A 27,076-nucleotide genomic window follows, 5' to 3' on the forward strand; every position below is an offset into this window, starting at 1 on the left:
TAAATATCATTAATCATTAATACATACTGATCAATTAATAATATTGAAGCTTAATATCTGAGTAAGCGATGTTTCCTATTTTTTGATAGCTCTGAACTTCTGTATTTTTTTCCTTCCTTTTTCAGGGAAATTTTCCTGGTTAACTTCCACTTCCTTTGGAATATATTGTAACCTTTTTAGGTTTGTTATATGCACTAAGTGTATGAAAAGAAGTCGTAAATTACTTAGAAGTCTGTATCTATATAAAAAGTGCAAGGGGCTTGCTGAAAATGTTTGGACTTTTTTCAGGTTGCATCACAAACTATATGGTGCTATCTTCAGGTTTTAAAATGAGTATTAAAACTTTTATAACCATTTCCTCCTTGAGTATAAACTTCATTCTATAACACTGTTTATTGAGAAGAAGCAAGTTTTTCTGTTCACAACCCTCAGGCATAGGCAGGAACTCCTGACCTCCTTATTTACCGTCTTTTTTTTTTTTTTTTAAGATTTCATTTATTTATTTGAAAGAAAGAGAGAGAGAGCACAAGTGGGGTGGGGGTGGAGCACAGAGGGAGAAGCAGACTCTTCCCTGAGCAAGGAGCCCAAGTAGGGCTGGGATCATCACCTGAGCCAAAGGCAGACTCTTAACTGACTGAGCCACCTGGGTGCCCCTGGACTACCCACTGTCTAAGAGCTTATGTCCTAGGTTAAGGGTTGGCAAACTCCAGCCCCTGAGACAAATCTGGCCTGCCTGATTTGTATGGCCAAATGGTGAGAATGGTTTCTACATTTTTAAGTGGTTGGAAAAAAGTAAAAGATGAATATTTTATTACACATGAAAAGCATATGAAATTCATATTTCAGCATCCCTAAATAAATTCTACTGTGTTCATTAGGAGACCTGTATTAACAAAAAGTCGTAGATAGGCTTCTTGTCCCACGAAGCCTAAAATATTTACTATTTTGTCATTTACAGAAACAATTGCTGACCCTCATTCTAGAGGATTCCAAAAAAGTAAAGTGCAACATCAATTTCTGGAGTAAAGCGCTAATTCTATATGTATATGTATTTAAATCTAATGCTTGTGACAAGATTCTGCAAGTTGAAAAGGTTTGGCTTTATTTTTTTTTTTTTAAATTTTTTATTTTATTTATTTATGATAGGCACACAGTGAGAGAGAGAGAGAGGCAGAGACACAGGCAGAGGGAGAAGCAGGCTCCATGCACCAGGAGCCCGACGTGGGATCTGATCCCGAGTCTCCAGGATCGCGCCCTGGGCCAAAGGCAGGCGCCAAACCGCTGCGCCACCCAGGGATCCCTGGTTTGGCTTTAGAAACCAATACTATACTGTTCACTAAAATATTTTTTAATCGGTACTAAAATTAGGATTCTATTTATTTAACAATAATCACTCAGTGACTAAGAATGGGAAGACAGAAGGAATCTTGTAAAGGTAAAATTTTAGGAGCCACTATGTGTTGGGTCTTAAAGGATTCTGAAACATCTTTGAATCATAATACAATTCAATAAAAAAAATGCCTGAAATAAATATCTCTGGTTTACACATACATTTTAGGAATGTCAACTTATTATTTAAAATGGGTTATCCCTCAAACTAGTATAAAGAAATAGAAGTGAAATGCTATTCCAGAGCAATCTTTGTGACTTCCCAACAGCTTACATCTATATGTACTTCAGTAATATCCAAGATCAGTTACAGTTACTGTTGGATGAATGCAAAATACTTTAAGTCACTTAGGCTAATCCTGGCCTGAAGTCAACATAATTGAGGACTTCCCTCTCTGAGCTCCTGTTTAGAGGCAGATGACCAAATGTTTTCTTTTATAGGATGGCAAACATTTGGTAACAATATGTTGACCTGAATTTAATACCAGAAAAATAACACTCTTCATTTTTACTTGCACTCATTATACCTTAACTTTATTGCTCAGTGACAAGCATTTTTATAGTATAAAAGGAAGCCCTGCTCAACTGTCAGTCACCATGTGAATTTCTGTTCTTAGAGCACAGTGAAATGTATAATTTTAGTTTCCCCTAGACTTTACTGATTTCACGTGGAGCACAAGAGAATAATCTTTGTTTCAGAGTTTTCGCTTGGTCACCTCCACACTCTCTGAGTGATGTTCTGTGGGGACTAAGGTGGCCAAATGGCATGCTGTAGGAGGCCCCTGGAACCTTCAGACTGGTTAATTGGTCCCTTAATAATAGAGAGTTAACTTTATAAACAGATGCAAGCTGATAGTGGTGTTTATGTTCTAATCATACTTGCTAATGAATAAGTCACTGTGGCTCAAGAGAGAGCTAGAAAAAATAAATAAATTCAAGGACCCAAAGGGAATGGTTGTCCTCATCTAGATCTGGCTTTTCTGACCTTAATCACAGAAGTTTCCATTGAAGGTAGGCAGGTAGGCAAAGGATCAATAGATTAACTCTGAATGTAAAAGGTGCACCCAAATACAGATATGCATGATACCAGATGATTACTACAGGTAAGAATTCAGCAAGGGGCAAATGGCTTCTTCAATAGGAATCCAGGATAAATGGATGCTAAGGGTTATAATTTTCAATGGTTCAAATAACCTCCACCACCATCACCACCATCAATACAACAGCACAAATCAGAGTAAAACTTTGCATGGCTAATAGAAAGATGACTCTACAGAGAAAAAAAATTCCAAGGCTATAAAAAAATACAGAAGATCAGGTAGAAATCAGAAATTAAGAGGATGGGATCCCTGGGTGGCTCAGCGGTTGAGCATCTGCCTTCATCCCAGGGTGTGATCCCGGGGTCCTGGATCGAGTCCTGCATCAGGCTCCCTGTATGAAGCCTGCTTCTCCCCTCTGCCTGTGTCACTGCCTCTCTCTCTGTGTCTCTCATGAATAAATAAATAAAATCTTAATAAAAAGAAACTAAGAGGATCACCAAAACATTAATTCTCCATCTTACTATTGTTAGATCATACATTCCTAGAGGGTAGAGACTGAAGTTTATCTTTTTACCTACCTCTTACCCTCTTAGATGCCTGGCACAGAGTAGATGCTCAATAAATATTTACTGAGTGGAATGAAAAGAGATTCCTAAGTCATTGATGACTTCTGGGTTTACCAGTTAGAAAAATCCAATTCAAGCATCACAATACAAAAGAAACATTCAGGGATTAGAAGTGGTGGCACAGAGACAGAATAAATCCATCAATTTTGCTATCTACTGAGGAAGACTTTAAGCAGGCCACTCCCAAACTGTCTTTTCACATAGATGTGAAATGCTAGATCAAACAGTATGAGAAGCACAGGATACTTTATACACACAGTATGTGCCTGTGCAAGCAGACACAAATTTGCATATGTATGTGCATTTTTATTTATTTTTTTAAAATGATTTTTTTTTTTTTTGAGAAAAAGCAAGAGAGCATGAACAGGGGGTAGGGGCAGAGGGAGAGAGAGAGAGATAAGCAGACTCCCCGCTGAGCAGGGAGCCCAACTTGGGGCTCGATCCCAGGACCCCGGGATCATGACTTGGGCCAAAGGCAGATGCTTAACCAATGGAGCCACCCAGGTGCACCTGTATGTGTGCATTTTTAACTGGAGTAACTAAATCATCACTATCAGAGGGGATACAATGCAAAGTTCTGAAAAAAATGGCTTAGTGATATCAAAAGATGCAACTTTTTATTACAACATGTGTGGTTCCAGGGGACTTGTGAATTGTTAATATGACTGGCATCCACAGAATGGTTTAAGAGCAGAGACTAGGTAAAGAAGAGTTTAAAATGTCTAGCAGGTGTGGGGCTTAGTTGGTTAAACGCCTGACTCTTGATTTCAGCTCAAGTCATGATCTCAGTGTTGTGGGATTAAGCCCTGCCTTGGGCTCCACATTCAGTGGGGAGTCTACTGGATATTCTCTCTCTCTCTCTCTCTCTCTCTCTCTCTCTCTCTCTCTCTCTCTTTCTCCCTCTGCCCCTCTCTTCCACTCCCCTTCTCTCCTGGGCTCTTTCTCTCTCCCTCTCCCTCTTACTTATTTATAAGTAAATAAATCTTTATTCTTTTTAATTTTTTTAAATTTATTTATGATAGTCAAAGAGAGAGAGAGAGAGAGAGGCAGAGACATAGGCAGAGGGAGAAGCAGGCTCCATGCGCCGGGAGCCCGATGTGGGACTCGATCCCGGGTCTCCAGGATCGCACCCTGAGCCAAAGGCAGGCGCCAAACCGCTGCGCCACCCAGGGATCCCTATCTTTAAAAGAATTTAGCAGATACATAAAGTATATTAAGGCAAAATAGGATCATTTGGGGGACCAATTTAAGATTATGATCAGCTGCTGGGGACAACCACAGGCACTTTACACTCAGTCTCCTGATGGCTCTCTCTACTGAACTATATTGATCTAAGCAAGGAGATGGTTTTGATAAGAAAAAAAAATCATCCCAGATAGGTGAGATTGTCAAGTACTGATTTTGTTGACTGTTATTTTATCTTACATCAGGAAAGATTTTCACAGAGCCCTCCAAACTTCCTGCCCTCAACTCACTGGTGATCAACAAGCAATTCTGAGGTAGCTGGCTGGAGCTTAGACTGTGACCCAGAACAGAGAAGCTAACAGGTCCACATGGTCTCATTAGCTCCAGGCTCTAGCCAACTGAGCTAAGCAGCCCCAGAGGAGGAGGACACAAAATGGGCTGAGAGGAGATTACGTTGAATTTATCCCACAGGAATATACGAGGGAGGCTAACGGGAGGATGTTGAGATTTGTTACTATCAGAGGAACGGGGCACCATAGAAGATATCCTGTACAAATGCTCTCTGGCCACAAAATTGTAGCATTTCTGTTTAACCTCCGCAAAAACAAGGTTTTAGTTGGGGCAAGGCGGCAAACCTGCTGCTGGTGGGAATTCTTTTGTTTTAGCATAAAAGGAGCTTTGAGCTGTGTGACATGCACAGCCTAGGGAAAGGACCTGAATAATGAATACTTGGGACCAATAACTGCCATCAAGAGTGAATCTAGGGAAAAAAAAAAAAGAGTGAATCTAGGATCTTCAGGGCCTGAAGTTTCGGCAGTAGTGTAGAGGAGGGGAGTCTTAAGAACAAAGAATACAAATGGATCTTGCAAACTTTACAAACATGTTGTAAACATATGGCTAGGTCTCCTTCCAGGACCTTGGATGGAGACCATGCACAGGAGGGGACCTTGAGCCTTCACCAACCTCAAGGTGAGCCTACCCTGGGAAAAACTGGTTGAACAAATAATCTAAGGCTTCGGTTGCTATATCTCAAAGTGAAATCTTATCTAACCTTCTAGCAAACATGGCAAAATCCCATATGAATTTGGGGCTAGCTGCACTCCACATATTCCCGCAGCATGGTTGGCTTAGCCCCCATCAATGCAGACCTTCATGTGATAATGACAGTCATCATGACAGCAAGAGCATAGTAACCTGATAATTACTACATAATGCCTATTGTCATCAAGTTAAACATTTTGTAAAAATCACTTCACAAAATATTTAATGTCAGCACATCAAGATGAAAGAGCTAAATGTCATCATTTATCATTTCAAGAGTAGATAAATTGAAAAATCTCCTGAAGAACCTTCATTAAAATACATCATCATTTCTGTACTGATCATGAAACTGGTCATCTGACATGCTGGAAACTGGAAAAGGGACATGATCTCCTTTTCTCTAATATCTACAGCATGGCTTGCCCATCTTTTTTCATAACTTTTATTTGTTGATTTTTAAAGATTTTATTTACTTATTTTTGAGAAAGAGAGAGAGAGCGAGCGAGAAAACAATCAGGGGGAAGGACAGAGGCAGAGGGAGAAGCAGACCCCCTACTGAGCATGGAGCACAACTCGGGCCTCGATCCCAGGACCCTGGGATTCTGACCTGAGCTGAAGGCAGATGCTTAACTGACTGAGCCCCCAGGCGCTCCTCATGATAACTTTTACTAAAGGTCCATGACAATAGGGAGATAGCAGATATTCCACAGTCAATAAAGTTAGTTTTGTATGTGAACATACTTTGTGAAGTATGTGAACTAGAAAACCTGTAACTCTGATGTGAATATGCAAAGTGTAGAATGTATCATGGTTAGGGAAGGATGTTATCCTTTGTCTTTATCTACTGAATCATTTAAGTACTTAACATTTTAAAAAACTAAAAAGTAAATAGGTTATTTTGCAACTCTGCTTCTATTTACTTAAAACTGTCCTAGCCCAGTTTCGTGGAATTATAGAACACCTTAGAACTCCTATTTAATTGAGGGAGAAAAGCATTGAAAACTTTGGTCTCTAGATATTATTTGTCAATGTATCTCCCTTCCTAGTTACTGGTACTACCTATTATTTACCCTTTTGGTTCTGAGGTACTGGATCACCTTTGTTCCTTGCTATATATGAGCTTGTTTATGGGAAATTTATGTGGTACACAGAATTCTAAAAATGATGTAAAATGGTGGGGAGGGTTCAGACAGACATCAGATGATACTATATGTAATGAAGGAAAAGTCTGGAGTGGAACCCATGTTGATAGCCTCTGTGGTTTGAAATGCCATAACCTGGCCACAGGAATGTAGTCCATGTAAAACATATAGCAGACCAGGGCACTTGGCACACCCTGATGGCTGAACCAACAACCTCTCTATAAATCATTAGGTGAATACACTTGATTGTGTCAGTCAAGTGCACTTGCATGTAAAGAACTGCCTCCAGGGGCACCTGGGTGGCTCAGTGGTTGAGTATCTGCCTTTGGTTTAGGTCGTGATCCCAGGGTACTGGGATCGAGTTCCGCATTGGGCTCCCCGCAGGAAGCCTGATTCTCCCTCTACCTATGTCTCTTCCTCTCTCTTTCTCTCTGTGTGTCTCTCATGAATAAATAAGACCTTAAGAAAAGAACTGCTTCCATGTGCATCATCACATTCAAAGAGAGAAACTAAAGGAGTTTCCTAGACGTGGATAGGTAGGATCTAGATTATGCAAAATGTCTAAATCAGAAATGTTTTTAATAGACTTATGACACCATATCCGCTTTATATATGCATACATTACATCCATCAGTGAGAATCCTTCCTCCTGTAATGAAAATTCCTAGTTGTGAAATTAAAATTTTAAAACATTAGCTTTGCCTGAGAGCAATCCAGTGTGTCTGATTTCCCTAAAATTCTTCTACAGGGCTCCTGTTTGCCTCCTAATTATGCCAGGGGGAGTTCTCAAACTTTTTTTTTTTTTTTTGCTATGAACATCAGAAACCATCTCTTAACTGCATCAAAAACACTGGGGAGTCACGCCCTTTGTCTCGCTTGCTAAACTTCCTTAATAAAGCTAACAAAAGCTTTCAGAGGCAGAATTTCATACTAGCAAATGTCAATTAAGACCTGTAACATACAGTGAACAAACTTGCCTGCCACAGCAAGCATTCCACCCAAATTGACTAGGTATGGCTTTTATTCACTGTTCAGTCACACCGAACAGAATCTGTTCTCTAGCTGCCATCCCATTTAGGTTGACATTCCCTTTATCTGGGACTTATAATAAGCAAACCATACTCAATTTTCCGAAAACAGATGTGCTCTTTTGGTATCCTAGAAACGCATCAAAGTATGCTTTGTGGAAAGACCTGAAGTTCAAGCCAGTGATACCAAATGGGTCTTAATATGCAACCATACAAATATTGGGTTTGGAAATTTAAACAAAAGCTTGGCTATTCTGGGAGAAGTATCATATTATCAGAGTGGTGGGGTGTTAAGAGGGATACAGAGTTGTTTGGGAGTATAGGTACCAGAAAAATCAAGTAGAATCATGTGTTACTTCTATGGTTATATCAAGATCCATAATAAAGAACATTTCTTTCAAATCAGACTGGTAAATGTCACTTAAAATTGCTCACACTAGTGCAATTACAACACGCCTACAAAGCTTTGTAGACCACAAAATAGGATCATATCAATCATCTCGGGGTTAGTTTTTTGTATACATAATAACTGTAGAAATTAATCTTTTATCAGTTTATCACTTCACAACAGCTATTGTTAAATAATCTACAAGATAGAAAAGGAATTTTCAATTGTTCCCTGGGGTCTTCTAAGTAATGTCTTGTATCTTATGATATGCTATAAAATAAATTGTACTCCTGTGAGTCATATCAGTCATATTCTGCAGCCTGAAATCTGAAATTACCCTCATGGAGAAAAAAAAAGGAAATGTACTCTATTATAGAAAGCATGGAGAATTAAATTAGAAAGCACAAGAGGCTGGAGAGCTCAATGGATCTCTTATTGGACTCTAAATAAAGGCCACTCCCTAGTCTCCAGGGTGAGCCAGCATGATCAATAATGCATGAATGGTTGAGACGTGGAATGGAAAGACTCTCCTGGAGGCTGAATAGAAGATGAATAGTCGCCTTCTGCCCTTACCCCTACTTTATCTGAGGCCTTGCTCTCTGATTCCCTGAAACAGGGCATTTGATTGATATCCCAATGCTGTCCCTTGACCTAAGAAAAAACACATGCTGGGCTCAGGTGCGTTATACAATCTGGCCCCTATTCTTTGCTCAGTCTGAAATTGGGACATCATGAGAGGCCAAGAGTAGTAATAATGGTGGGTGAAAAGCTCCCTTGCTTTATTCTCCTACTACTCACATTTTCTGGACTCACCACGTGCATTCATTTCTCTGTGGTGGTTTTCATACTATTTATTCCCAGTACCTAGAACACCTTCTCTTCCCCACCCCTTTTAGAAATAGGTAAGAACTAAAATACTTCAGTGTGGGAAACCTAACGAAAGAGTTTGAAGAATTTCAACCACGTGAAGTATTTTTTTTAATTTAAACTCAATTAGCCAACATAGTTTCAGATGTAGACTTCAATAATTCATCAGCTGCATATAACACCCAGTACTCATCACATCATGTGCCCTCCTTCGTGCCAATCACCCAGTTACCTGAACCATATGAAGTATTGTGTGAAGTCAAAGAAGAGCTCAGAAGAGCTCACTGATGACCTTCTGGCAACTAATTAATCAATGTAATTAATCAGCACTGGGTTCCAAGGCAAATGTTTTTGGCAAACTAATAGTATAGGAGGTGAAATCTCATTTTACTTAGAGATGTCTGGACCTTCTGGAAAAAGTGGACCATGGTGCAAAATTTCTGTGACTCATCAATGTCCCTACCACCTGTTTTGTGCACTATCTACAAAGATGTACCAGGTGAAGGGATTGCCCTGTCCACACTGATTGAATTCCGAGAAGCAAATTTATAATGAAATAGACTTTGTTGAGAGCAGGTTAACCTACTCGCACATTTTCATTGTATCCATCTAAATACTATATAGTTTTTCAGTTTATTACAGAGTTTATTACATAGTCACTGACCAAATGGGTAACAGATAAAGACAACGTAACCCTTTCAAATTGGTATCTAAATAATGAAAGATCTAAGACTAAACTATAACTTTATATTGTAAGGTATCAGGACAAGATGAATTCTCAATAGGTCAAAATTACTTTTTAAAGGATCCATTTCAACTCATTGATCCACAAAAATACCAGACGCTGGTCTAGAATGACAACATAATCTTTTTAATTCCTGCAAAGGGAAACTCCATAGCTGGGGTAAGTTAAACCACCATCAAATACCTGCCCAGGATTCCTCAAGAATGTCAAGGTCATGGGAAACAGGGAAAGACTGAGAATCGGTCACAGAGCAGATGAGAGAGCAGACAGTAGTCAAATAAATGCACTGTGGTACCCTGGGTTCGACACTGAAACAGAAAGAGGACCCTAAAGGAAAGACTAACAGAAGTCTGAAGAAAGTGACAAACATGCCATGAAAACACAAGAAATTAACAGTGGCGGGAACTCTGTACTGTATTTGCAACTTTTCCTTAAACCTGTAATTATTTCAATATAAAAAGCCTATTAAAAAGTAACAAAACCACCATGAAAGAGCAATAAAATGTGTTTGAATTAAGATCCTAGAATTCATTCAACGGCTTACCTGTAATAACAATCAGACCCCCTCTTCATCTTAAAATGCCCCTGCTCTTTTATTAATATCCTTCTATGAACTGAATTCATGATAAATGCAACCCACGTGTTAAACCTAACACACTCCAATGCTCCCCCCTCCCATGCACAGCAGCTTTGTAGTGTCAGTTAACACATTAGCACCATCATCCTTAATCCTTCTGTAACTAAGTTCCTGAAAGCCGGACAAGGTGATTCTGGTCTAGATCTATGTTCTTGGGGAAAAAAAAAAGACACACATATGCAGTTTTTCAAAGACATAGCTGTGACTTACAAGGGATGACATTTGAGCATTTTGGAGCATAAACTGCATTTGCTGGGCGAACATGGCTGCGGCAGTCTTTTGTTGAATCAGATTGTTCCGCCCATTAATTTCCAGCTGTGTTTTTAAGTGTGGAGGAGGGTGAAGGTACTTGCAGTTCTCTCTAGCACACCGGCCCTGAAAATGAAGAATTAGAGGAATGGGCTTAGAGGAATGGGCATTGATATTTCTCAAAATCTGGTAACGAAATAACAAAAGTTTATGCAGCTCCACGTATGTGGTGGGTGGTTGGGTGGGCTGTAACTTTGCATGAATAAACTTATTTCGTCTTTGGACGAACCCTCTAAGAGTGATACCCTTGTGATCTTCACCTTCCACCTGAGGAAAGGAGACTAAGAGAAATTCACGCAGCTACAAAGTGATAAAACCTGAACCAAAACCCAGTTAGTCTGATTCCAGAACCCATTTTCTTAGCTGCTCTGTTCTGCCCTACTTTGATATGCATCAAATTATGTTTAAAAACAGAATATTAGAGGGTGCCTGGGTGGCACAGTTGATTAAATGCCCAACTTGTGGTTTTGGCTCAGGTCCCAATCTCAGGGTCGTGGGATCAAGCCCTGTGTGGGGCTCCGCTCTCAGCAGGGAGTCTGCTTGAGATTCTGTCTCTCCCCCTCCCTCTGCCCCCTGACCCTTGCTGTCTTATAAATAAATAAATCTTCTAAAAAGACATAAAAGAGTAGGAATACTATGATACTCTCACAGCGTTATGGATGTAAATAAAAATTTCCCAATGTGTCATGCATGTTAAATAAGATTCAGGATTTGCATTTGCATATAGAAAATCAAGAAAATTGAGGGACAATGTTAGATAACTATATACACATAAATATACCTGATACATTTTAGATCCAGTTTTCTGGACAATTCTGGGTCTAATATACTTTTTCCTGGATTCATACAATGTGAGAAACATCCTGAAATCCCGTGATGTTCTGTTCATCAGAGAATAAATGTTTACACCTGCCAGTCATGTTGTTTTTTAGGTTCTGGAGGCAATGGCCCTAGATCTCTTGGATAATTGAGACCAAAGTGTATTTTGGAGTCTTGGCTCTTTTGAAGTCTTATTGATGATTTACATACTTCCAGACAGGATAATATGTCAGTTCTGGGCAATCAAATATGCCTTTGGTGTTGCCTAAATGCTGACATAGCTGCTAATTATGGTAACTGCTATGTGGCAGAAAAGGCTGTCTCTGGACAGAGATTTATCACAATGTCAAATGTGTCCTGGTGTTCTGTTTGTTTAACTCATGAGCACTATACAAAGAGGCTGCTGATGATCCCATTTGTATTACCAGACACCCACCCCCCATAATAATCATTTTCAGACAAGCACAACTGTAAGCAATCCTTTTTCCCACAGATGCTAAAATTCTTTACAGTGCATGAGCTTATCGGAGAGAGGGGTGGAGAATAAAGGCAGCTTTTTTAGGGGGCGGGTAACCCAAGAGTGCAAGCTGCTAGAGCACCTGAATCCACAGGAGAAATGAGTTAGTTCATCAAGTGTTTTTAACGCATACTATGAATTTTTCTTTACTTAAGATGGCTAAACGGTTCCCACAATCACTCCTCCACATTGAGTTATCTTGTCATTAAAGCATTCCTTTAATTTCACTGCAAACCAAGGTGCATCCTTCAAAACTTTATGGAGCTACACTGAACACAAACTCAGATGCACTGCGAGAAGCTGAGTATAACTTAGAACATAGCTTGAGAAATGCAAGGAGCCACTATTTTTTTTTCTGTCAGGTTTGTCCTTTCATTTCTCCCGAAGATCACTTTATTTTAACCAAATTAAATGATTTAGAACATCAAATCATATCTTACTTTCAACATACCTTTACATTTCTCTGCATATCCTGGAAAAGGAAGCATTTATTGGTAGGAAGAGTTGAGAATGGTATTAACCCAGTATTTCTGATTTCATAAAAGAAACTTAGGAATATCTACATCATTTCAGTACATAAAAGGACTGTGCAGAAATCCTTACTTGTGTTCAAAAACACAAGGGTCCTCCCTCCTCCCCCCGCTAATGTGCCCCCTAAAAGAAAACAGAAGCTTCATTTTTACACCTACCACAACCTGCAGGGAGGCAAAGTCACAAAGGTTCTAGTTTCTAGATTCTCCACCCTCCACCCAGTGTAATAGATTGGGGTTCTCTGGCTCAGAATTTTGACAGCCCCTGGGGAAGCAGTGATGTTTGGTGGCCTCCACAGCCAAGCATGCTAGTTTATACTTTGGGTTTCTCTTCCTCCTCCCATACCCTAATATTAAGATTTCCCCAATGCTTGGTCCTAAATCCTCTGCTCTCCTCTCTAATCTCTCTTCCCTGGAGAAATGAAGTTGTTATAAAGTTTCATCTATCACCGCACTGGCTCAGATTGTAAATCTTTGTCTCTACCTCTGTTCCCTCTTTGGAACGTCAGTGCTTTTCATCACTAACTGCAGCTGCATTTGGAGATCCTGTCCCCTAACCAGGTCTAAATAACTTACTTCTGACCTTCCTTCTCCGTAGACGGTTTTTCCTCTTCCTGAACCGTCCCCATTTAGGATCATTGCTCCGATTCCCATGCTTTGGGACAGTTACATAGCAGCCGTGAAAAAAGAAATAAGGCACCTGATGAGCAGGATTGCCTGAGGATTGCAAACCCACCTTGATAGCTTTTCCAGACGAGTGGCAAACACAACCAGAGACGTTTACACAGAACACAGTTTGTAACCCCTTACAAAAAAGCTTTATAATGAGGGCTGTCTCTTATATTCAGGAGTTCCAAACAATAGATCAGTTTAAACAATAAAGAGAAAAGGAATACATTAGGATTTTACCATTGTTACAATTTAGAGTTTTAACATCATTTACATTGAATGCAATGAGAGAGAGGGGGGAGGAAGCCAGGGAGGGAGAGAACGTCGTGTATTTGGCACATTTCCTGCCAATCTATAGATAAAGAATTACTGCCTGCCTTTGTGCTTTTATATTACTGTCCTTTACATATAATAACTTTTCTTAAGCTTTGTCTTGGAAAACTAATGACATTTGTACAAAGCAAAAACAGTACACAGAAATAGAAAAAGAAAAGAGAATTACACTTTAATAATTACATCAAGTTGGGCTGTAAAACTCAAGTATGGGAATATGAGGCCCCGTAAGACTTCAAAAAAACCTTGTTCATCTTAGTTATGAGATTTTACTTGATTTATAAAGCATTCTCTTTTGAACGACAGAATCCAAATTTAATTCTATAACAATGCAAATGCATAGCAATACTACCTTACCAGAGAATGCTGCTTATGTTAAAGAAAGCTTATAAAAGACAAGAAAATCTGCATTTTCTATCCAAACAATAGATGATGAGACCAAATAATGTAATATTGATGTTATCTGTGGAACATAATATTTCAAAAGAAAACCAAGCCTCTTAAGTTTTTTCAAAATGACTTTGGAACTCAGGGTAACATATTTACATGTATGACACTCAGTAATAATAAATCTTTTCCATATAGTATTCATTCTTCAAGAGGCCTGAGCTTAATTATAAGCCAAAATACTTTCATTAGAGTTTACAGTGGGGGGACAAGCTTTGTTTTGACATTTGCTAACATTTGCTTTTGGTCCTTGTAGGGGATTAAGGCTTTGATAAACACCGTGGGGATGGGTGGGGGTGGAGCCAGGGGAGGGATGACCCAGCACAGTATGTGATCACCTATTGTTCTTGGCCATTGGAAAACTAATGACTAGAAAGGTCCGAGTATTTTCTTTAGACCAGCTAAGCACTTTGAATGGGTCACAAGATATCCTATCACATTGGGTCTGTAACAGCCCAGAAATGATCTTGGTCTGAAAAAAAAATCACCCCTCAGGTTCCCAAGCCACATCGAAGGTGTCCCAAGCCCTCCTCCTAGACCCACAGGTCCAGAGTTGCCATGTGCTCAGTGGACCACATCATAAAGGACTCTACGAGTCTTGGACTTGTGACAGTTGCCATCCACTGGAAGAGCTGGCTCTATCCAAAAGATAGTAGCTAAGGCTTATCAAGACAAAGAACTTCCTATGGAATGGCTGGGTGGTGTAGTTGGTTGGGCTTCGGACTCTTGGTTTCGGCTCAGGGTTCTGGGGTGGAGTTCCAAGGAAAGCTCCATGCTAAGCAGGGAGTCTGCTTGGATTCCCTCTCCCGCTCCCTCTGCCCCTCCCCCACCCCACATGCACCTGGCACTCTCCCCCCGCTAAAATAAATAAATCTTTTTTTTTTGTTGTTAAAGAAAAACAAGTCTCTCTCTGCCTCCTCTACACATGGAAAATGAAAGCAGCATCGCAGAGATGAGTGTGCAAGTTCATGTATGCTTGCCTGAATTTCGCTTCTTTTCCATTTCCTTTGGTCTTAAAAACAAAATCATTCTCCTCTGGCCTTTCACTATGTTACTGAGTTAAGAAAATAGCAAAGTGATTCAATAGGAAAGTGGTTCTCTGCTGAAATAAGAGCCACTACGCCCATGAATCTTCCAGTTCGCCCTTCCCATCGACTTGCTTTGAAATTGCACCCAAAAAGCAGCAGGGGGAGAAAATGGTCAATGAAACTTCTGAAATACATCTGCATCAAAAAGTTGATGACAGACAAAGGAAAAAGTTGCAGAGCATTTGTAAAACCTCCACAATTCAATCTATTTCCTTTTTCCTACCTTCAGGCTTTTGACAAATGAGTACAAAGCCTTTGACAGAGAGAGAAAAGTAGCATTGTAGAGATTCAAATCCCACCTAAGTCTTAGGAGTTATGAGAGTGAGTCTGTCAGATCCAAGATTTCCCATGTACTTGGTGGTAGAAAAACCCTGTGAAATGTACTTTTTTTATGTTCCTAAGAGAAAGCTCTACCATCCATCAGAATAAGAAAAGGACCCTAGGAAGCTGAAAATTACCCTTTGTCAGTCACAGTATCTTAACAGAAACAGCTGTTTGCAGAATGACTGGCTTCTTCAAATACACTTGGAATTAAGGGGTTGGGGGACCCTTCCCCTTAAATTCAATAACTGGGTTACCTTTTCAAAGACATTTCACAGCTCTGCTAGGCGACCAAGAGTTAAAGTGAAATGCTAAATAAAGGCAATGAACAGATGATTTGTTCTATGAAAAAAATTATGCTTTTTTTTGTTTTAATGATCATGTGTTAAATGGAAAATCCTATTGATCACAGTGCCCCACTGACACATACTTACATGCATAGACACGGCTTCTCAGAGGAAGTAACAGTTATTTGAGAATTACAAATCACACATCTGAGGTTGCCTGGTTCCTACGACCATCAAGACCTATTTAAAGGCTAGGAACAATCTAAAGGAGCTAAAAGCAAGGGGGAGAGCAACATAAACTGAGTATTAGCCAGATGTCAGCATACTAATGGCTAATTTCCCACTTTCTTCCACTTAGGGTTCTGTCTTTCTAAAAATGGATATAATCTGCATCATTTTCTCCTCCAACATTATACCATCTATGAACATTGATAAATATGCATAAAGAGCATCCTTAAATCTTACATACAACTTGTAATTTAAATTTGGGATGCAGACGAGAATCTTTTTTTTTAAAGTCTTTAAGAAACCATTTCCTGAAAATTCTAAAGGCAAGATTAATGAGGCTGAACATAGACCCCTATGGAGAGGAGCAGCCAAGTACACACACACACACACACACACACCCCAACTGCAGTCAGCTCTGCATCTCATTTCCTTATGCTGTTGAACTCTGCTTTCTTGACATCCCATTTATGCATACACAGGGCAATGAATGACTTTGGTGCAAACCAGACACCAGGTCTGAATAGGTAAGAAGCTGGGAGGAGGGCAGAAGAATTTTCTTGCCTATCTGCCTCAAGAAAGCTTTAAATTTGTGACCTTGAAAAAGATGAAGGGAGTAGGCCCAACGATGACTATTCTGAAACAGTCCACTAAGATAACTTGATTACCAGCTTGTAACATTTAGGGCTGAACTGGATTTTGAGGAACATCTTGTGTGCCTTTATCTTCCTGAGAAAGTAAAGACTAAAGAAGTGAGAGGACTTGTCCTACTTTACAAGCAGCACGGTAAGGACTGAAGCCAAGTTCCCAGGCTCGCATTACCCAATATGGATTTTCCGTTCAAATGATTCTTCCCCTGTAAAGATTTGCCTGGACTCATCTCCCCACCCCCACTCTCCTTCACCTCTCCCTCTTTTGTGCCTCCATCTGCACCTTGCACTCAGTTTTATCCCAGCACTTATCACTGTGCACATCGATAAATTGTTTGCATGCCTAGACTTTGAGCTTATCCAAAGGCAGGACTCTATCTTCTTCATCTTTGAACCTCCAGGGATGTTTCTGTGCCTGGTGAAGAGTGGTCACTCAATACGCTTGCTGAGCGAATGAATAAAGTTTGTGAGAATGATTTTATAGGGAGTAACACTAAGTCTGCCTTAGAAGCCTACTTGCTTCTCTGGCTGTTTCCTTCCATTAAGTTTTCTTCTTCCAACACAAGAATAGCCAACTTATGAATAAGGCCATTCCTGGTTGCCTGTCCCAAATGACTGGTTATTCTATTCAGGTCTAAAAAACAGCTAATTCATTTCTTCTTCTTCTTCTTCTTTTCTTCTTCTTCTTCTTCTTCTTCTTCTTCTTCTTCTTCTTCTTCTTCTTCTTCTTCTTTTTGCTATGAATATATACTTTGGGGTGTATGTGACACAATGGCTGAAAAATCCTGGTAATTCAATATAACTGAACCACAAGGGTCATGAATCCATGAGGCACACAGATACAAATCCTGGGCTGATTCCAGGGGTCTGTAGCCACAAGAACCCCTAGAACATAGGGCCCCACAGATCTGAATAAAGGAACCTGCAGCTGATTCATATGTAATCAGCACCTGAGTCTACCCAAGGGGAACACTGAATTTCCAGGGTCAACTTCAAACACATTGCCTTCACCAGCTGCTCCACCCTGACCCACATTTCTCTGAACAAATTACAAGTCAAAATCCCCGAAGCTACTCAGACAAAGGTAGAATATGTGGCTTTACAACGAACATCAGGTGAGGCCTTCTTGTGGGTCTCTATTGCATATGCTGACTTCTTCCAAGAAAAATGTTCCCACTATACCTCCAGACCCCCTCCCTCACTCGTTCAGCTGCATTCACATCAAGCATTTGTTTTCAGATAATCCTGAGCTTAAATTTTTACGTGATTTTTTTTTGAAGAGCAGATAACACTAAAAACCATAGTGACTGTTTGCAGTGAAACCAAGCCTGCCTTGCCAATATCTCAAATCTGCTTCCTGCCCCTTCTTCTATGTCCATGCCACCCACCCCTCCCAACCCTGTCCAATCTAATTGAATACTTTCAATCGAGTTAGAAAAATATTAACTGAATATCTGTTCAATAATAAGCTCCTCAAGAACTCACCCTCTCTGTTTACAAAACAGCTAACTGGAATAAAATGAAAGCCCCAAAACAATGAAAGTACACCGGTACCAAGTTATCAAAGTCAGAAGGCACTTCTCATGCTACCTATTCATGGATGCTGTCTTTAAACTAGTTTGATGGCTGCCAACATTAAATGTCGTTAAAATACACAAAACAGGAAAGAAAACATAATGACATTCAATTTGTTATTCCAAGGAATAAAATACACATAAAATCACACAACATAGGCTTTGTCATGGAACAACAAAAAGAGGTGTCTTTCTCTCGTCCCATAGTCAAATGTTGGGCTCTTAGGGGTTCCTTCACCATTCTTTTTTAGACACCTCACTTAGTTACGTATCATAGCAATACAGACCCAGGACAAAGAGGACTCCAGCTGCTTGCACCCTTTCTTCCTGGCTGGGGCTTCTGCCTGGAACCACCACCCCTCCTGGCCCCTGGTTGCCACATTTATCAGATAAGAAATATAGAACTCACAATCAAATTGAATTTCAGACAATGAACAATTTTTTAGTATAAGGATGCTCTCCATTTAATATATTATCTGGCAACCCTCTCCGTATCCATACTTCTACCCTGGTGAGTTGAGCTAAGTAAAATCAATCCTCAAAAACCCATTTTACTCCCTTTACCTTAAGGATATAAGGATTTCCCTCCATGGAATCAGCCCAGGCTCTACTAGGCCTTCCGTTGCCCCAAGCAAAGTAGAAGGCACCCTCAGTCCCCTCTTACCTGACCAGCTGCAAGGAATTTAAGGAAGTTGACTGTTGGAGCAAGCAATTTTTAATCCATGGCTCCTCCCACCAAAAGCTTCACACAGCTCCCTCCTACCCGTCAGCCACTCTACTTTCCCACCCACAGTGGCGCAATCGTATATTCAAATGACTTTGTGCCTGCCCTGGGCTCCTCCTTTTAGCTTAGGACCAAGAGGGGCATGGCTGGTGACCACCATGCTTAACTCCTGATTTGGAATTTATGCACATATTTGGAACTTAGGAATTACTACAGGAAGATGAGGCTTTGGTGTTTTGAAGGTTTTATTTGAGTGTGGGAGGGGTAAGGAGTGTGGGTTAACTATTTTTTCTTCAGCCTTGTCTGTGGGATACTCAAATTTAAGCAAAAGTCATCCATTAAAGCTGAGCAAAATGACGGCTTAAGCATCATGTTTCCAAAGACACACATAAGATCTATGCAGAAACATATTCAAAACATGCAAACAATGGCAGGAGTAGCCATTATTTGCATAGATGTCTTTTTCAGTCAAACCTTGATTACTCATATTAAAAGAGGGAGAAGTAAAAGGGCATGGTTAATTCTAATGAACAAAATAATATATTCAGTAAAAATGGCAATCCGTAATTGCCCCCACACAGCAGAATATGTATATCACAAAAGTGGTTATTGTGAACATTTAGGAATCCATTACTAGACATGGTCCTGAATTTATTTATTTTTTTAGTCATTAGGCATGCAGACTCCTCTCATTCCTGCTTTTGCATTCAATTGTCGCAACATCACCTATATCATGTAGTCTCTGGAAAACTCCATTCTTGAGAGAATGACGGTGAAAACAGCAGATGACGTCTTAATATAATCACGAAAACAGTTTTGATCTCGCAGACCCCAGAAAGGGTTTTAGTGATGCCTTGTAGTCCTTAGACCACATTTGGAGTGCTGCAGTCCCTAGTAAGTATGCAATGATCTCTGGTGTAAGGAGCATTCACTCGTCCATAAACTTTATAAGGGCAGAAGCCATGTTCTATGCATGTTGTAGTCCCAGCAGAGAAGCCAGCGCTTGGCTGGGAACAAAGATTGGCAAGCTCATCTGCCTGATCTTTGACCCCCAAATTTCAATACCTCATAAACTTCATATTAAGTTTTTTCATATTTTTCCTATGACATATTAACAAGCCGTTTTGAAACAAAAATGCTTTTAATTGCACTGTGCATTCCAAAGCATTTATATTCCGTGAGTGCAACAGAGATAAGAATGTAATTGATGACTTCTATATTTTTAAATGCAGAAATTCACAGAATAAGAGCAAGTCCGTCCGTCTTAAAACATTCAACGAAAAAAAAAATAAAAATAAAACATTCAACGAAAAGATGCAGATGCCTTTGTTGGAATTATCAAAGATTTAGAATGAGTAAGGTCAGAAAGAATGAAATCGTACTACCCTGGGGAAGTTTATATGTTTACAGGCAACACGTAATGGAAACACAGTCAAGCTGGAAAGCATTCATCAGAGTGCGTACCGCAAACCACTATTTCCAAGAGAGGAGCCTCAGAAGCCCAGTTTCTTGGTGAAATTCTTATAAGAATGACAGACTACATTCTCTCTTGGAAACTGACACTACACCAGAGCATATTAAGGGATCTCTCTCATATGTCCTACAGTAAAGAAACCTGCTATCCTGGGACTCCTGGATGGCTCAGTGGTTGAGCTTTTGCCTTCGGCTCAGGGCGTGATCCAGGGATCCTGGGATCGAATCCTGCATTGGGCTCCCTGCAGGGAGCCTGCTTCTCCCTCTGCTTATCTCTCTGTGTCTCTTATGAATAAATAAATATAAAATTAAAAAGAAAAAAACCTGCTACCACAACACAGCTGAATCACAGAAGCCATCCCTCTTTTATTCATAAAACACCTTTTACCAGTATCTCACTAGACTGCCCTTCTGGAAAATGCTGATCTAATACTCCCTCCTACTAAAGCTCAAACCAAGCCCCAGGGCAACTGACAGGACAAGTTAGTTTTCCCTTCATACTCCTCATTTCTAGCTCTCTCCTCCTAACTAGAAAAAGACAGTGAAGTTCCAAGAACTGGATGTTTCGTTGAAATGACTTTGAACATTTTTGCCTTTGCTTGGGTCTGCTGACAGCTAACAAGGAGGAGCTTTTCCCTATGATTGCTACGAGGAAAGATCTCACAATCATTTCCCCAGGTTTCTTCTTTCAATACTTCAGCCAGGCAACCCCTGGAATACCAACTTTAGGGCTTCTCAAACAGGCTTCCCCTACACCATGACTCCAGTCCCTTGAAGCCATGCCACCTACCTTAGGTTTTCCATGACTTAAAACTGCACTAAAACTTGGGAAGTAAGGAGGTATTTGGCAATCCCCTCAATTCCTAAGGGTCTTAGTTTTACACTCAACTTAAACCTTGGGGTTTCCACCTGGCAAAACTTAGTTTCCTGTCTCTGAGTGAAAAGAAAGTTTCAAAGAAATAAAGTTTCAAACAGCTCAGCAAACTTCTAAGGAGCCTATAAAGTGGGAAAGGCACTGATGATTGTTTGGCTTGCAACGATTTATCTTTGTAGGGTTCAGTATGCCACTGAGAATACGTTAAATAATTGCATCTCTATAGCCAGGCACGGATCCTCCACCCAGAGGTTATACAAAGGGCAGGTATAGTTATTGATTTACCTTTGCATTTTGAAATTAGAGGAACAAAGATGACAATCAGTCCCTCTTTTGCTAAACCTAAGGCTTCTCTCGGATAAAGAAATCTAAAAGCATGGTATCCAAACAGCTGTTCGTGGAGTCTTGCTAAATTCACAAATGTGAAATCCGGTTTCAAGCCCCAAAGAGAGGCCAAATGTATCCACTTGAAATAAGCATTTTCTTCACACGCTTACCCCACCACCCGACTAATGTGGAATTGCAATTTCCAAGCAGAAAGTCTTAGGGGTATTGACTGCCATTCAAATACTGTGAGGCAGGGACTAAGCTTATTTTGTTAATGGTAATCTATTTTTGTCACCAAAACTCTTAATGAAAACTCTATGCCTACCTTGCTATTAAAATTGTAGGCATTTTAGAGTACCAAATTCCCCCCAAAAAACTTTAAACTCCAAACGCATCGTGTACTTAAAGTGACGTTTTGAAACCAAGTGATTTTTTAAAGAAGGGTATCTGAAAACTGGGCCAACTTCCTGTTTGTTTTGTTCTGTGAACATAAAAACAAGCAATTTTATTGCTACAAATGTTTTCTCTTTTCAAAATAAAGATCTATTCTGCGTGGCCTGAATGTCTGCCGAGTATATTAAGCTTCATCTGCAATTGGTTTCAGGGATGTGAACAGAATTGAGAGTGTTCCAGATGCAACTACAGAGATTACTGTTAAAAAATATATGTTTCAAAATGAGTCGCTCTTAGTAAATACAGCAACCTTGTGGAGCTCACCTTCTGCTCTCTGTGAGCAGTTAATATTTGATGATGATGAAACTGTTCCTAGTATTTAAAGAACCAAACAAGGCCATCCACAAACAATGTCACTAGAAATGGCGTGAGTTTAACGAAGATAGAATGATAAGTGGAGATTTTATGTTTTAAAATAAGTCAATCTCTCAGCCATAAATGTCTCATAATCCTTATGGAGGAGAAGCTGAAATATGATCTCTGTCAAAGAATGCCTATCTCCAGATCTGAACAAGGCAAAAAATAAAACAAAGCGAAGAACAGCAAAAGTTAACTAGTTTTCAAATCTATTATTTGTACTGCCAAGTCAGTTGAAGCAGCTGGAACAAGAGTTATTGGGGGGGATAATACACTTGTAAGTGTGTAATGTTCTTGAACCACGTGTACCCTCTCTATTAAGCACAAGAAGGTTTCTAGAATCATGGCTATAGTCTAACTAGTGCCTTTTAATTACCTCAATCCTTATTTGGGGGAGGGAAAAAGAAAAGAACACCCCTCTACTCTACTCATCAAATATTAAGAAAACTGAAAATCAGAAAATTAGAAAACTTCAGAAAGTGTGGCTTTCTGAAAGAAAAAAAGAAAAGGCCAGTTTGTGTCTCTCCTATCAGGTAAATCAAATTCCATCCTAGAAAAATATTTCAGAAAGTGATACAGTGAAATGCGTTAGGTAGTCTAAAACATCAGTCTGCCGATCTTTTGCACTTGTTTTTCTACTAAAGATAACTAGAGCGTGTAATTAGCTTTATTTCATGTTTTACATCGAATTTATATACCAGACTCTGGGATATAAGGTCAAATGATCCTTCAGAGGCAAACTGTGACCATTTATGAGGGTGCTGGGGAATAATTGTGTCTCTAGTCTTAGCACATGCTCCTCAGCATGTGACAACTGTTGACACACATTTGGAGAACAGGTTGAGGCCTTGTAAAATTATATTTTCCATTCATATCTTGAAAGCAGTCATAATGACAAAACCCATTTGAGGGATTTGGAGAACACTGTGGTCTGGTTTGCATTTTTTTCACACCACTTCCACTTGAATACCAGCTGACTTTCCTGTGTATTTACCGTGTGCTGGACACCGTTCAAAGCGCTTCATGTAATTTCCACAATAACCCCAGGTCAGTGTTTTACTGAGGAACAGCAAGGTGAAGAAAGACCCACAGAATGACAAAACAAATGGACCAGAACAAGTATTTGAACCGAGATGCGCTGGGTCTGGAGCTCACCTTCTTACCCAGTACAGTACTGCTTTGCAATCCTTCGGCATGTGTTAAACAGCGGAATGAGCTAGTTCAAATACTTCTGCTGCCTGGGCCATTATTTTCCCTCTAAGATTGTAACAGAGATTGCACATCAACTGACAGTTAGGTATGCCCAGAAATGATTTAATAGATAAATGCACAGCAGGGATGTTTTGTTAACTGTCTAAGGATCTCGAGGGACTTGGAAAAGAATAAGAGAAGGTACCTAAATGTCCACCTGAATAGTCACGGCTACCTTTATTGTGTATTTGGCCACGTGCTGGGCACTATTCATGGTGCTTTATATGCACTATTAAGTCTTTCATCCTCAGCGAAGCAGAACAATTAGGACAAACACGTCCTCTCTTAGCACAGCTTTTTAGTAAATGTTTGCATGATAGAATTTTGGCCAGTTGGTCTGGGGGAAAGTGGTGCCATATGATCAGGAGTTGGGTTAAGAGAGCTTAAGCACAAATGACCAGGGCTGGACAAAAGCAACAGTCCAGCAAGAACCCACGGACATGAAGCAGATGGAAGTGGGCTCAGCAAAAGTTGCTGGTGTGCATTTTGTGGCTATTGTTACTGCCCTAAGAGAAGAAGCTTTGCAAAGTACAGTACTGCCATTCAGAAGCAGGTTTACTCAAACTGTAGATGCCGGAGTGCTAGAGGTTCCATACTATAACAAAGCAGAGAAAATCTCCAAACAATGACAAAAGATCAACCTTATCACAAAAGAAGTACCAAAGTGTTCCTCTGAAGCATTTCATCCCACTGAAAGCACAGGCAAATGATATTTCACATATACTCCACACACCACCTCGCAAAAGTCTATGCCACTGAATGCTTGGTTTTAGTAGGGATTTGCTTTAAATGACTAGGGAGTGTCTATACTCTGAGGGTGCAAAGCGGGGTGATGATTTGTAGTTCTGAAAATTAGGGTTTGACTTTTTCCACACTCCAGCTGTAGCCTATGACCAATAGCTACGTTTGTTTCTTTTCTATATTGCCAATTTATTTTGGGTTAAGTACATTATACACAAAGTAATACTAAAGATTTCAAAAGGCAAATCAATATTTAGAGGCAACAGGTACACACGTTAATAATATAAACATATCTGTTCTATTCAATAGAACTTATCATTTAGGCTTTTCCACAGCTTTTAGAAGACAAAATAATACAGATATTTGCTGATGACACTAATGGATCTGGATCTTATAATTAGAGAGTAGACAACTGCAAGTGTAGTTATGCTTTTAAAGATGGTATGATAGAGAGGCGCCTGGGTGGCTCAGTCGGTTAGGTGCCCAACTCCTGGTTTTGGCTCAGGTTTCGATCTCATGGGTCATGGGATGAGCCCTGCCTCAGGCTCAGCACTCAGTGGGGAGTCTGCTTGAGTATTCTATCTCTCCCTCTCTCTCTGCCCCTCTCCCCAGATCTCATTCTCTCTCTTTCTCTAAAATAAATCTTTTTTAAAAAAAGACTATGTGATAGGGAAAATAATAATAATAATAAATCCAGTGTTGACATGAATCAATTGTTTGGAATCACATCACAGGTTATTTGTACTTTTGACTTCAAGTGTATCTGTTCCTAAAGGCAGTAATACATCTAAATTATAAGATGAAAGCAGTATTTTATCAGAAAGAGTTCTCGACTAGGATCTAAATGCCCTGGATTCTAATTATCTTTAGAGCATGGCTAAATGATTTTCCAGTTTTGGTAAACAGTTTGGCTAGGAATAATTCCTGCCCTTGTATACCTCACAGGTGCTTTGAGAGAATAAAGGAAGAAAATGCAATTTAGTGTGCCTTGGGAATAAAATCAGTACAAAGTGTAAAAAATATTACAACTATTTTCTTTATTAGTTACTTACAATAGAACTAAAATTGTTACTGTGAATTAAGTCTAAAAAATGCTACAGATTACAAACTATGCTTTAGCATTTTGCTTCTCCAAAAAAGGTCTTGCATTACTATATTGGTAATCCTTGATTACATGGGTAATAGAAATTATCACATGCCCAGGGATGGAATTTATATACAATGTTAAAAAGCCAAGGACACTTTGCTTCTCAGAACTAGATACCAGAGGAAAAAGGAAAGATCCAGGTTTTAATCTTATCCTTGAAAATAACTGAAACAATAAACCAGGGCCTACTTGGGAGACAAGTTTATCTAGTCAAGAGACACTTTCCCACCATCACAGGCTCCTTACTTAAAGATCTCACAGAACACAAATTTACTTTAGAATCTAATGAAGAAAACACTCAAAGTGATTTCTATTATATTAAACATTTGGAGCATTGCACCTTTCGGTTGGTGCTTTTTCAATTCTTACATCGTTACAACTGCTGCTGTATTTTATTTATAACCTATATTAAAATGATCAAAAGAAATCAGGCCAGTCTTTTTCCCCAGGTAATTTAGGAGAACAAATTAAGAGTCTATAAGGGAAGATGGTAATAGTGCCTAAAATACTAGCAAGTAATTGATCAAAGGGATTTTGAATATTATTTATATAAATTGATAAGTAATAAAATTGAGTCTTGTTATAAAACTGCTTATACATTTTTAAAAGATTTTATTTATTTATTCACGAGAGACACACAGAGAGAGGCAGAGACATAGGCAGAGGGAGAAGTAGGCTCTCTGCAGGGAGCCCCATGCGGATCCCAGGGTTACGACCTGAGCCAAAGGGAGACGCTCAACCATTAAGCCACCCAGGTGCCCCTCTTTATACATGTTTGAGCTAATTTTTCATCTCAATAAGTCGACCTCTTAGAAGCTGAGATTGACTCATAGAAGTGTGAAACATGATTGAATATGTGATATATCTATTTCTATTGTAAAAAACTAGTAAATATATCATGTATATTACATATAAGCATATAGCAAGGCACGTATGGAATGGGACCAGATTTTGCCACCCCAAATTATGCCCCTTTGGCATATTGATTATTTTAAACCAGTGATTTTTAAGAAACGGCAGACACAGGTGAAGCCCTGAAAACTGAGAAGTTACCCTTTTGTACGGGACATTTACATTTACACTATTTGTGGGGGATGTCCTGGCTGTACTAAGAAGAGGAGGATGACTCAGTCTGCAGAATCTTAAATCTGTGTAAGGATCATACCCATGTTTATTGTGCTTTTCCTGATCACCTTTTTGTCTTTAGCTAAATATGGTAGATAAGGTGATGGTTTAGGCCATCTGGGGGAATGACTCAGTTTTCCTGGGTCTCTCCCATGTACATAGGAGAAAAACATGTTATTAAATCTTTGGTTAGCTGCCTCCTGTTAAGCTGTCTGATAGCAATCTAATTCTTACACCAGCCAAAGAGCCTAGAAGGGAAGAAGGGAAAACTTTCCTGCCCTTACAATATATGTTATATATATATATATATATATATATGCAAGTCCCCATACTTGCTTGGGTATAAAACTGTCAATGTCTACTTGTGGCAGCTAGCAACACCTACAACAGAGCTTTGGGGGTATGAAAAAAGTCACTAATCTTTCCAGATGATGAGAATTGATAAATTATTGAAATCGTTTTTTTTCTTCTTGGTTTCATACATTTAGACATCAATGGGAAGGTTCTATACACTCCACAAAAATATGTTTCTGTGAGGGCGCTTGGGTGGCTCAGTGGTTGAGCATCTGCCTTTGGCTCAGGTCCTGATCCCAGGGTCCTGAGATCTAGTCCCACATCAGGCTCCCTGTAGGGAGCCTGCATCTCCTGCTTCTTATGTCTCTGCCTCTCTCATGAATACACAAATAAAATCTTTTTAAAAATTGGGTTCTGTGGCCAAAGAATTTTGAGAAATGTTGGCCTCAGCAG

The 27,076-nt window shown here is 39.6% G+C and overlaps 1 protein-coding gene across 8 annotated transcripts in view; it reads right to left on the reverse strand.

Moving 5' to 3' along the window:
- Window positions 1-27,076, reverse strand: part of MBNL3 (muscleblind like splicing regulator 3) — a 114,142-nt gene that overhangs the window by 20,571 nt on the left and 66,495 nt on the right. For 4 of the 8 annotated variants that reach the window (XM_041740088.1, XM_041740089.1, XM_041740086.1 and 1 more), the window contains exon 3: window positions 10,299-10,463. In XM_041740088.1, coding sequence (XP_041596022.1) covers window positions 10,299-10,463 — 165 coding nt within the window. The other 4 variants (XM_041740091.1, XM_041740094.1, XM_041740092.1 and 1 more) reach the window with 4 other exon arrangements.

The sequence above is a fragment of the Vulpes lagopus genome, chromosome X (genome assembly GCF_018345385.1).
Source record: "Vulpes lagopus strain Blue_001 chromosome X, ASM1834538v1, whole genome shotgun sequence".
Classification (NCBI taxonomy): Eukaryota; Metazoa; Chordata; class Mammalia; order Carnivora; family Canidae; genus Vulpes; species Vulpes lagopus.